The sequence below is a fragment of the Chelmon rostratus genome, chromosome 9, assembly GCF_017976325.1.
Source record: "Chelmon rostratus isolate fCheRos1 chromosome 9, fCheRos1.pri, whole genome shotgun sequence".
Lineage (NCBI taxonomy): Eukaryota > Metazoa > Chordata > Actinopteri > Chaetodontiformes > Chaetodontidae > Chelmon > Chelmon rostratus.
Genome location: NC_055666.1, coordinates 19,752,621 through 19,765,307, shown reverse-complemented (window position 1 = coordinate 19,765,307; position 12,687 = coordinate 19,752,621). Strand labels below are relative to the sequence as shown.

The 12,687-nt window shown below is 42.2% G+C and overlaps 1 protein-coding gene across 1 annotated transcript in view; it reads right to left on the bottom strand.

Annotated features, from left to right (window-relative positions):
* The window catches only part of glra4a (glycine receptor, alpha 4a), a 45,629-nt gene extending 33,627 nt beyond the window's left edge, over positions 1-12,002 (bottom strand). Inside the window, exon 1 of the mRNA XM_041944094.1 lies at positions 11,935-12,002. Within this exon, the coding sequence (XP_041800028.1) occupies positions 11,935-12,002 (68 nt within the window). The remainder of the gene's footprint in view (positions 1-11,934) is intronic.
* Positions 12,003-12,687: the final 685 nt, after the last annotated feature.

Here is a 12,687-nt window from a genome sequence, read left to right as displayed (position 1 = left end):
AAAATATCCTTCGATTTAGCAGCAACACCTTTTAAAGCCCCAACTGTGTTGGCCTCAGAAGAAAAAAACTGGTTCAGCCACGGTCAGCGCTTTCTTTCTTTTTTTTCGTTTTTAAACTTGAGCACACTATGATATCATTCATACTGAACTTCACCTGTCAAGGACAACTAGTCATCTCACTAATGTGGGGAGAAAAGCCAGCCAGTGATCCACAGGTCAGAGCGCAAGGGATTTGTGCAAGTACATGATCTGTGGCGTTTTACCCTTGAAGCAGCTTTGCACTGTGTATAAAAGACAGTCACCCGCTGGACACTGATGGCAAACAGCACACTTACATCACAAAGTGTCAGATAATGGACAGTACTGTGTGTCCAGCCATCAAGTCAGAGCTATTTCTGTGTACATTGATTATTGAGGCTCTATTGGATCTCTTGCTGTTCCAGTGGGGAGAGCTAAATGTCAATAAAGTGAACCTTTTCTTGAATCTCTGCCTCATACACAAGGCAACCAATGGACATCAATGCACCTGTTTACTTCCTGGTGCTAAAACTGGGCTTGTAATTTGGGTCTTCCTATATTTGCGAGAGCCGTGTGTCACTAATTCATCCATGGTGCAGTCGATTTATGCAGACCCCTGCATTGTATCCCAAGATGGACCACTCTCATTTCATGCTCCTGGAGAGGAGAGACCCTCTTCCTGCCATTGCGGCGTTGTTGTGTTGTTTTACGGACGCAGCTGTAATCCTCTTCAACGACCCCCTCCACCCCCTTTACCACCCGGCAAATTCCGCTTCGCTGGTCATGTATGACGGCGGCTGAAGTAAAAGGGAGGAAGAGGAACAATTTGTTGTTTTGGCTTTTTATTGTCACTGCAGCTTGGCTTCAGTTTCCTCATACGAGAGACCCGGGTGTTATTATGGGCCATCTCTAAGAGGATCACAGTGTGTACATGAGCCACACAAAGGCTTTTTAAATCAGTGAGCTGTTACATTACAGTGCACCATTGCAGAAAATGTTAACAGTATGAACAGGAATGTTTTAATCCCACCTTTTTCTGTAACGCTGTAGGTTATTTTCTCCACAATTCCACTGAACAAGACAGTTTGGTAAAGTTGGGTTCCAGCACTACCTGCATGTAGAACTTTTAAAACTGCTGGTGCTATAAGAGTCACATGAACATGCAGTATATGACTTGAAAGGTTCCCCTTTCAATTCTCAAATCCAGAGTCCTAATTTCAGCATCTCAACCTGAATCCTATCATCTAATCACTGTAAAGACCTAATGATTTTAATTCATTCATCAATTCATTCACTGCACTATAGCAGTGGCAGGCAATTTTAGCAGAAATGACCAAAATGAAAGCCAGTGGGTTTGTTTGAGGTGTAAATTTAACTGTGACTTAATGATTAATAAGTCTTGTATGCTCTACGACTGTTAGCTTTAGCCCGCAGTATTTGGCTGATAAATTACAGGCCTGTAATTACTGATTGATTGCAGCACGATCATTCTTAATGGTTCAGTTAATGTGATTTTGATTCAATTACAAAGCACAGCTTCAGTTTGACTCGACTGCCCACTGCTTCTTTTTGTCCACCCATATATTACGAGCTCTGGATTTTGTGTGCCGGACCTTCTCCTCTCCCCGAAAGTAGGTTTAATCAGCATGGAATGTATGGTCAGACATAATGACAAGATGGAGGGTTCATAATGAGAGAACATAATGACCTACAGCAGAGAACCTCAGCCAGAGTGCTGCTCTAGTCAATAAGTGGCCATTTTAATCCGCCAGGGCCAGTGAAGAAGAGTGGAGAGGTCCACTTGATTGCATTACCTCACCACTGTGTCACATATTTTGTTACCGGGATATTGACGAGACTTGAAAAGTGTGCTGCGTTGGTTGGATCTGGTCACTGAGTGAAAGATGTTGAAACAAACAAGGCACAGCTGTGGTTTTATAACCCCACCTGGACGCTGCACATCTGCAGCACCTGGACCGATCGGCTACCTGCCTGGTCCTCTTCTTATTGCCAAAGCAATTTAATTCACTTTTTCTAAACTGGCAGCCTGACTGCAGGGTTTGGCCATTGTCAGTACTGATAACAGACAAGCCTGCAGTACAAACATAAAGGCCGTGGTATGGGACTTTCCTCATACTGTAGGTACAAAAATATACGTGCATCTGTGCATCAAACACTATCTGTTGTATTTGATTGTAACAAAGCCAAGTGAGGATCAGAAACTGAAACATTACAATGTGTGACAGTAATTTCAGCATTTATGTTGGTCTGTATTGTGGTCTACAACAGGGAGAGAACTGGTTTCTGTTATTTCATTCTCTCTCACAATGAACAGGACCTAATGATGAGCTGGGGTTAGCTTTTTTTGTTTTTTGGCCACTCGCTGACAGTGCAACACGCTGTAAAAACCTTTTCTATGTGATTATGGCAAATGTGTTCGCAATAGTGCTTATTTACATGACACAGAGCCATATTAGCACTAATTTAGAGTTGTGTTCAAGTATAACATTCACTCTCCTGTGTGACATAGAGTCGGTTTTTACAAGCGTTTTGTGCCTGAAAAAAGCTGGTGAGAATGAACCAAAACTGTGAAATTATGGGATGCAAAACCAAAACAATGAGCTGAAAGATGCAAGTTCCAAACAGCTGATGACAGTCCTCTATAGATGACGAGTGACCCCTTTCGCATTATACATAGTGATTTAAGTCGCTTAAGTCTGGTGAATTTTAATTTGGTGAACTTTTACAATAGCAAAGACCCACATTCCTCATCTATTTCTTTATTTTTTGGTTATTTTGGAGTAAGCCTACTTGCATTTGCAGTTGTATCCATCGGGTTATAACTTTAACTCCCTATTTTCTCTTACCTCTGGCATAACTTTTTATCCTGCATGTGTGTGAAGCCAGTGGTGTGCAGGAAGCATAAAAACATATTCGAGTTGAACCTTTGTGAACGCACGCCCCAAAGGTTTTGGTGGTTCCCTGCATGACCAATGGACAATGTTGCATAATGCTCTTCCAGTTTAGCATTAGCTGGCTACATTTCTGCAGAGATAAAAGTTTACCCTGAGCTGATGCACATCAGTTACACTTCATGATGCATTTATTATCCAGTGGCTTGGGGTTTTGACTTTGGCTGGCAACGGAGGCATGTCACAAACACATGGTTTCTTGGGCAAGGAATGAGCAGGGAGAGACCCCCGTTTCTCATCCAAGTTAAAGAACACTGTTGTAAAATGTGAGTGAATATAGCCGTTATACTCGTGGTTTGACTCTTAATAAGAAAAGCGATGATTGACACACTGCATTTCAGAGCATATACACCTCGAGGACACAACTGCTGTTTTCACCCTCCGGCATGAGCATATGAGTGGAAATTGCTCTGGCTTGTGGTGTGGCAAAGGAGGTTGTTATGCACATTTCAACAGAGAACAGAGAAAGGTCATATGTGGTTTGATTGAAATGGGCAGAAAACAATCAGTCACATCTCTCAGCCTGAGGTGTCAGACTAACACTGAAGGCGCTGGCTTACTGCTAGAGACCATCAGTAAGCTGTCACCTCCACCATATATCCAAACACAAATTTAATGCCCACTGAAGCAATGGGCAGATGTGTGTCAGACGCTGCTTTCCTGTCAGGGATTTGAGACTGTGTGACCAAGTTTGTTTGCTCACCCCCCCTCCTTTTTTTTTAAATAAAAAAGGTGTTTTTTAGTGACTTTTTCTGCTTTCAGACTCTTACAATGCAAATTTAAAGCAGCTAAATCTAGATATTCCTCTGAGAACTAGCAGAATAAATAAAGACTTGTTTTGAAGTTGTTTTTTTTTGTACAAGTAACAATTAAATCTTCAACATATCCTCAATGGAATTTAAAGCTCGCACTGTAAAAACTATAAAGTCTTTGTTTATCTTTTGATGAATTTCCTTCGTATCTCTGGTCTTCATATTTCATTGATAAGCACACCGTCACTGTTCGCGGCGGCTGTGGAGAGCAAACCGTCTGTTCGACTCTTGTCTCCAGCTTGGCTCTCATTTTTTAGTCATTAACTCACATAAACATCCCATCTGTCCTCCTTTCACGCTTCCTTTTCATCAGCACTCCTTGCTGCTCCACTCTGTGTATCAGCCAAGTGTGTGGGGATTTCCTGTGTTTTCGGGAAGGATAAGAGAGCCCCAAAAGTGTCTGTGACACTCTAACTCAAGGTTAAATCTCAGTACCATTCAGTTGATGCTTTTTTCACACTGCTGTGTAGAAAACGAGGATTACCACCACGTGGTTGTATTCCTCCACCAACCGATAAAGTTACAGTTAATATCCAGACTTGTAATATATGTAGTGAAGACTTTTGAGGAATTTAATACACGGTGTTAAGTGTATTTTCTGATGATCACTGTATTGACTCCAGTGAATAATGTCCAGTGAGACTATTTTTACAAAGGAAGACAGATGACTGGCACAGAGCTTCATCACATGGTGCAACAACAACCGCCTGAAGCTCAATATCAGCAGAACCATTGAGCTTGTGATGGACTACAAATATGGATGTTGCTGCAAAGAAGTTACAGACTGTAAAACATGGATGTGTCATACATATTTTCAACCTGTCCGCGCATAAGATCTGTACAACCACCACAGTTTCAAGGTGGACGTCCAAGATTAGTGTCACCAATTCAGTGTCTGACTAAATGTGAAATATGGTCACAATCTCTCCTTCTGTTCCTGACTTATGGTGTTGAATAATGGTGGGAAAAGTGTTTTTGCGGAATATTATGATGTCACAGTGAAGCTGACCTTTGACCTTTTGATATAAAACGTCATCATTTTATCCTATGAGATATTTTGAAATTTTGTCAAAATTAGCTATGAATTTTTGTGTTATGGTCAAAAGTGTGTTGTGATATCCCAGTGACCTTTGAGCTTTGACCACCAAAATCTAAGCAATTCATCCTTGAGTTCAAGTGAAGGTTTGTGCTAAATTTGGAGAAATTCCATCACGTCGTTCCCGAGATATCGTGATTCTCTCAGCCATGTTTTCACATGAGCATTGTTTCAAAGGGACAAGCTTCATTTTCAGCTACTTGTGAGTCGTGAAGCATTCAAAAAGAAGGAACACGACGTTTGCCTCTCTCTCCCCTCGACTGTTTACTAGCCTCCAGATATTACTTTGCTGTTGCTGGTACTTCCAGACCAGCTGGGACTACCATCAGAATTTAATTAAAAGCTATCACAGGAAGTTTGTGTCCTCACCCAACAACTGAGCTTTTGAAGTTTGAACTTGTTAAATTGTGTTTACTTCTTTCCGCAGTGTTTCCTGTGAGGAACACCAATTCCCCGCAGTTTAGCAGGTGTTTCTTAGAAGAGGCCTAAAAAAAAAAAAAAAAAAAAAAAAAAACCCAAAGAAAACAAGACACCTTTTATAAAGGTAGCTTGAATTAGTTTTTTTAAGCACATATTGACTTGATGCACCATCTTAATGCTCTTACAATGAGTGCGACAGCATCTTAAGTCCTTGTTCGACAACTTTTAAGGCCCAGTCATGCCAGAAAGTAGCACAGCAAACTTCATGTAAGGCCAGTACTGTAAGGGCTGCTGTGGCTGCAGAGCTAACAGCTAACATGCTTAGCAGTTAGGAACATGCTAATGCAGTCTCAATGACTCTTTGAGCTTTGTTATTTTCCATGTACTGGGTCATTTATCCTTTTCTGGCTGAATTTCATTCAGTGAACAGTTGTTTAAGGGGCTAAAAGCTCTCTGAGCTAGCAAGCTTGCTAACCATTGTTAGCAGGACAGCTGATCACAGACACGAGCGTCAAAAGACGTATTTGTACCATCAACTCCTCGTCTTATAATTGTCTACAACCCATTCCTCTGTAGTGTACACTTTGATAGAAGGGGGTTAAATAAAAGTAAATGGTGGAACACAGCTAATAAGCTACAATGGCTTCCTCCACTTTTAGATATTTTAGTTCTGCAGGCCTTTAAAGGTCAGCTCTGTGAAGTCAGTTTGCTGTTGGTCATTGGTTTAATTTCGTGCATTAAAGGCACTTAACACAAAACATTTGCATGAGCTTATGTTGCCCCTGAAAATAAATCCACTGATTAATGAAAATTATTTATTTCAGTGAAACTAAAAAAGCAATTCTACACTTAAACAACTGGCTATCACAAGAGCCACTGTACGCACTGCATGCATCCCATGAAAACCTGCACCCATTTGCCCGTCGGTGCTTAAAATGAGAAGCTGGTGTTCAGGAAAGAAGTTGACTATGTTCAAGGACATTTGGCCTGAGAGACATCATTTGGTACAAAATGTTATCACCCATTCCTCTTCACACTGACCAGACCAAATCCCAAACCTTCTTCCCCTCCCTGCACTTCACACCCTCTGACTTGCAATTTTCAAACTGTGAAGTAGCTGGAAAAAAAGCCTCAAACTGTGAGCAGAATTACTTTTATGTTATAAGGTTTCACTGATGTAATGCCTGATCGCAGCTTTAGGCAGCTGATTTAAAAGTTACTCAGCATCCTGCTGTAAGAGGCGACTGCTCACCAGAGTTTACAGTAAACACACAGCTGAAAATAATGAGCTCTCAGCCTTAAGCACATCTGTTTGAAGCTTGGTGCAAACTGGAGAGTTTAGAAGGCTTTGTTTGTTGATTCAGAAATTTGACATTTTAAAGTTGATCATTTAGATGGCTGAACATTTTTCTGTTGCTAAACAAAACTGCAGTAGAACTAGAAGCATCTCAGTGGCATATACATCATCTTAATTGGATATCCATGGGGATACAAGAAACCTGCCACCAAACAACAAAATGGACCCAGAAATGCAAATCTCAAGTCGTTTTCATGCTGCTAGGTTGGATTTTCCTGTAAGCTCAGTGACAGCACATTAAAGCGATTCCACATATGTCTCACTAATAAAATGAGGATTCTCTCAGTAAAGTAGAAAATAACTTTCCTTGTCATGTCTCCAACTGGATTAGAGCATTTATGCTAATGTTCATCTCTGAAGATATGAGTCATGTTTATATCAGGAGTATTGGCTGGACTGGTACCCATCAGGGGCTGAGCCCAGATTCTTCCCCATCAAAAAACGCCTGAAAACGTGCTTCTAAATCGACTGCTTCCATGCATTTTTTGTGACATTTCTTAAAACAATGTGCAAATTGGAGAAGGAAGGAAGGATTTAGACTTAATATACCATATAATCTTCACATCTCAAACCAAAATGAGCATTTCATATCAAATACCTGCTAGTATTGCTAGGCCTGCATGATGGAAAATCCTCAAAACCTATAATACAAAGACAATTTCACAAATGAAAGTTAGAAAAGGTGAACCACTCAAAGAGACTGCGTAGATGATAATAATCTGGTTGCAAAATCGTTCCTGATGGAGCGACTTGATATGAACCCCAATTCCCACCTTAACTGCACTGGTAGTAAAACATGAGAAATATTGCTACCTGTGAGAAAAATTAAGACAATGACTGAATTATCTTTTTAAAATGATATTATCTGGTCAAATTTTCATTCATTTTTATCAATAATTACTTTTACAACCGGGGGTTGTCATTTAGCTGCCTGACAAATCATACCACAAAGTGTGAGGAGGACAGAACAATGGCAACCTTTTCCCCTTAAAGCTAAGCTAGTTGCCTAAAGTTTTGTTTTATGGAAGCTGTGGTAGCTCAATGCTCTAATGTATGAAACGTTGGACTGGTCATAAAACTTGCTTCAGGTATTATCACTGTTTGTAGGACTACCAGACGGATAAAATCTAAAACTTTAACATGAGACAAGGCTGGTTTGTTGTCGCTTGCCAAGCGGAAGCACACCTAAGCTATCACTGCGAACAGTTTAGCTGGCTACAGTGCAATGCAAAGTGCAAGTTAGCTGTACATAACTTATGCTCTTGTGTTTGTGCTATGTTTGTGCCTCACACTAAGTGACTTTGTGAGCTAGCGTTTGGCATCGTAGCCCCATCTCGAGACTTGCCCCCATCTTCTTTAGCGACTAACCGCTCAAAGTGGAGAATTAGCTGTGAATGCCCACACCAGGAGACGCTCATGGTTTACATCGATAATTCTGCTCCTGACACACTGTCTGAAGTGATGACTTGAGGTAGAGCAATTATCTACTTGAATGAATTCATATCATTTAAGAGGGAAATCTGCCTCTCTCACAGTCAAACACATGCGCACACACTACCAAGTGGACACCCAATAACCAGCCCTATGAGGACCCCGGTTCCATTGGATGATAGGACTCATTTTTTATTTCCAGATCTGACTCATGATCTCTCACTGACTGGAGGCAAGGACAGCAGGGATCCTTGATGCCGTTCTCTGCCCTTCACTTCAATGCAATTCACTCCACTTCACTCTCAATTTGCCAGTGAACAGACAGGCATAAGATGATCAGAGGACGTGGACACATTTGTGTCTCCGCTGTTGTGGTCTTCACATAACGGTGAAGTCATTTTGAATTGAATGCAACGTCTTATAATGTATAGTTGTCAAGGCAGCAGTGTACTGGAAACAAAATCGAACTACTGCTGCTTCGACCCCACTGTGAACTAATGCAAGCACCATGACTTGAGTTCTGCTTGTTAATGACACTTCACAGCAGATGGGAGAGCTTGTAAATCAGAGTTATCCCAGTACGTCACGTGTCTGTATAGTCCCCAAATGAGTGGTCTGAATACATTTTTGATTCTGCTGAAAATGTGTCAGTAGCATTAACTCAAAAGCTGCCGTGTACTGAGCGAAAGCTATCTAGCTTTCTCATTATTTCATATGATATTTCCAGATGTTTAGATCAAAAGGTTTACGAGTTTTAGACTTTTCAAACCAAACCTCTTGTGTGGCTGATTCTGTTTAGGCAAAGCAACTCTCCAAAGCCCTCTGCTGCTAATGTGTAGGCGTTGTGCCTTTTTCACAGCCAATATTTTGAGTTGTCAGAGTAGAAAAGTGCGAGTGTTACTGGTGTCTAAACATCTGTTGCCAACAAACATTCAGTTTAGAGGCTACACAAGCCAACTGGCACTGTGGTCACTGGAAGACTGGAGCTTGCTCTTTTCCTGACAATCACTAACCTGAAGCCAAGTGGAAACCCACCATGATGTCACCCATTGGCTGAGGGACTACCATGTTTGGCATTATGGCTGTCATCATCTTTTTTTTTTTTTTTTTTTTTTGGAACCAGAAGTGACCATATTTGGCCAAGAAGGTGGAGCTGGGGAGGATATGTATTGCTGCACCTTTATCTTAATTGAATCTGACTGAGAACCTGAGGACACGCTGTCTATTTTACTCTAAATTGGACCATAATTATGGTCATTCTGTATTGAAGAAGACTTAAAATGAGCAATCAAGACCTTACTAACTGTTCACTGAGGTAATAAATCAAGTGAGAAGTCGGGTTATTTTCTAATAATCTTACATACAACTGGATTTGCTTTTGCAGCCAGTGGAGTCGCCCCTTCCTTGCCATGAGAAAGAATGCAGCTTTAAGCCACTTCTGCATTGGTTTCACTTCTCACACCCAGAAGCTCCATCCACTATTGACACAGTGTCTGCCTGAAGTATAAGGCTTCTCGTGGTGGGTTGCAGTGGGTTTGCAGTGTGTGGATTGTGCCTTCCTGCTGTTCAAACACACCAACTAAGCGTACAGGTGCTTATCATATTGTGTTCCACCACCGTAACCATGCTGTTGCCCCCTATTGACCTGAAGTGAACCTTCGCCAAAAAATGAAAACCCTCATATTGGCTCTAGCAGTTTGATAACCAATAAACATTTCAGAGCTTTGGATGCTTTTGTTGAATAAAATAAGCAGTTTGGTAGGAAAACATGACCTCTTAGTGTAAGGTATTGAAAAGTCTTTTTATAAGATATATTATTACCTGAACTGTCACCATTAGCTGGCTCAACCTAATTCATTATGGAAGACCAGAAACATGGATCCCAACAACACACATGAAAAATGCAACCAATCAGGAGCAAAATTCAAGCAACTTAATTAAAGTGAAGAAAAAAGACATTTTTTATCTACTTTGGCCAACAAGCCTGTGCACACAGCAACAACGAAAGCCTATGCAATATATCACTTTGGAGACAAAACGGCCACTTTGCAAGTGAAAATGCTCTAATTTAAATGTATTTTGTATTAGATTTCTCCCTTTAAGAAACCTGCTGAGAAACCCCACAAGCAACTCAGCTGAAGGCACAAAAGGTTCCTTTGAAGCTCAGATCTGAAGTGCTGCAACAATGCGAGACGCAACACTTTCTCTCTCTCTCTCTTTCACACACACACACACACATTCACACACTGTGATTTGAACTTTATCTATTACACCTTTCCTTCCAGTTTCTCATTTCCTCATGTCGATGACCATCCAGTCTGAATCATACAATCCAGCTTGTACTATTTTACATGTCAAGTCTCTTACAAGACTTCCTGTCTCTAACTCCCAGCATCCCCGCTCTCCCTTCATCTCATCTCCTCTTTCCTATCTGAGCCATTTTTCTCCATCTCCCAGTCCGTCCTCCACTTTACTAATCTCCCCCGCCGCCTCCAGCTAAATGAATCACCCTCTCCATTTCTTGTTCGTGTTTCTCTTCATCCCAGTTTGCTCCATTCCCATCCCCTACCCCCATCTCCCCCTGCCTCTCCACACCTCCATCAGATGCTGCCTGTCTTTTACACCTGACCTCTTCGATGCTTCCCCCTCGCGCCCTCCCTACGTGGCGAGCAGAGAGGCTGGTAGGAGAGCGTATAATTTCTCAGAGGAGGTGCTGTCAGTTGACTGCTCTCCAGGCGAAGAGCTGCTCTCCTCGCCCCTGGGTTCACGGAGTCACGGCTCTGTTCCGCTCCAGGATTATGCAGATCTTAATTCCCTTCCGCTCACACCTGAGGTTGGCAGGGCATGAAATAAGGAAAGTGTTCACTGCAAATAAAAGTTTTTGCCACCAAGAAGGAGAGTGAGGAAGAGGGGAAGGAGGAAGGAAGGAAGGGAAGGGAGCTTCGTTGCTGGCAGATGTTCTGAGTGAGCAAGTGAGGGGAGGGAGACATGAGGTGTTGTGGTAGGACAAGCTGAGGGAATAAAAAAAGGGGAGGACAGGAGGACAGAGGGAGGTGGTTTGTGTTCTCTGTCCTCAGACAAACTTAACACACGCTGACTGCAGCTTGTCCCCTTTTTCCTGCAAGAATCAATCCTGCAAATGCAACTGCAGACGCAAATTCTTATGCATGAGTGGCATCTTTCAGCAATCAGTGCGATGTTTCCCAATGAGCTCTTTGTTCACATGCTGTCGTACTTTGCTGATCACCTCGTGAATATCAGATCGCACACAGGAGTCTTAACTTGCACGTTAACCTCCCCCCGAAAGCGCCAGTCAATCCCGCAATACAAGCGGGAATTCCACAGGTAGTTTGCGACCAGGGCAGCTTTTCTCTGGGCTTTAAAACAACACGGTCTGATATCTTATGCATTTTTTCTTTCATTCTAATTTGTTTGCATGCAGGCTTTTTAGTAATTTTTCAGAGTTGGTGACGAGAGCTCCCACTTTTGACTGTGCGTAAAATCGAAAATCATGCGCACGTCCGCTCGCATGTTCAGCTTTATAAATGCTATTTTTTCTCATTAAATTACATTTTATTAAACGGTGGCAACACCTGACAAATAGATGGTTAGTTGAAGGCAGCTCAGACTTGCTCCCTCGCCTCCACAATAAAAAAAATAATAACAATTATGAAGAAAGCTGCTACAAATCATGTCAAAAAGTCCATGAAATTACAGATGTGATGTGACCAGCGCGCCTCGCGTCACTCTCGTGGCCGAAAAGTTGACGTGAAGCAGCTGATTAGAGAAAATAAGTCAGAGAGATGGAGAGATATTAGTGCGCCTCACCTGATAAAGCCTCCTTGGAAAAAGCAGAAAGACAAGACATACAGAATCCGAATGACCTGTGGGAGCATCCTCTGGCTCAAAATCTCTCCTCCGGTGCCGCTGAATAACTTGCAGAAAATAATTTCGGAAAATCAGCAAATCCACTGAGCAGCTGGCGAGACTGGGCTAGAGGAGGAAGGCATCGTCTCTCTCAGTGATCCAAGCTTGTCTTTGGGGAAACTTCTCCCCCTCCCACCAAGTCCAGAGGGCTGCACACATCCGCACAGCAGGCTGCCTGCTTCAAGCGGCTGCACGGCTCCGGTCAGTCAGTGCGTTGGTGCTTGTTTGGAAAGGGGGTGCCGGGTGTCAGTGTGTGTGTGTGTGTGTGTGTGTGTGTGTGTGTGTGTGTGTTTAGTGTGACAATCTGGTTTCGCCTGCTTCCTCTTTCTCCCCCTTAAAAAATTAAAAAAGGGGTGAAGATTTAAAGGAACAGTAGCTTTTGTTTTGATGGCTGCCTCGTGTGTAATTAGGCTTAATTACAAACCAGGGGTTGATGGCTGTGATGAGCTAAATTGCAGTGTTCAATGCATTCTGGTGATCACCAATCTGGAGTAAAATGCTAATAAAATTTTCAGTTACAATGGGAGGAGGCATCCTGTTGGAGGAGGAGGGGGTATTCAGGAAGATGCGTGTTTGTGTGCAGGAGAACAGCCTTGGGTGGAGGTTTTGTAGGGGGCTAAAGGTTATGGAAGGTTTTAGATAACTTATTTTGCT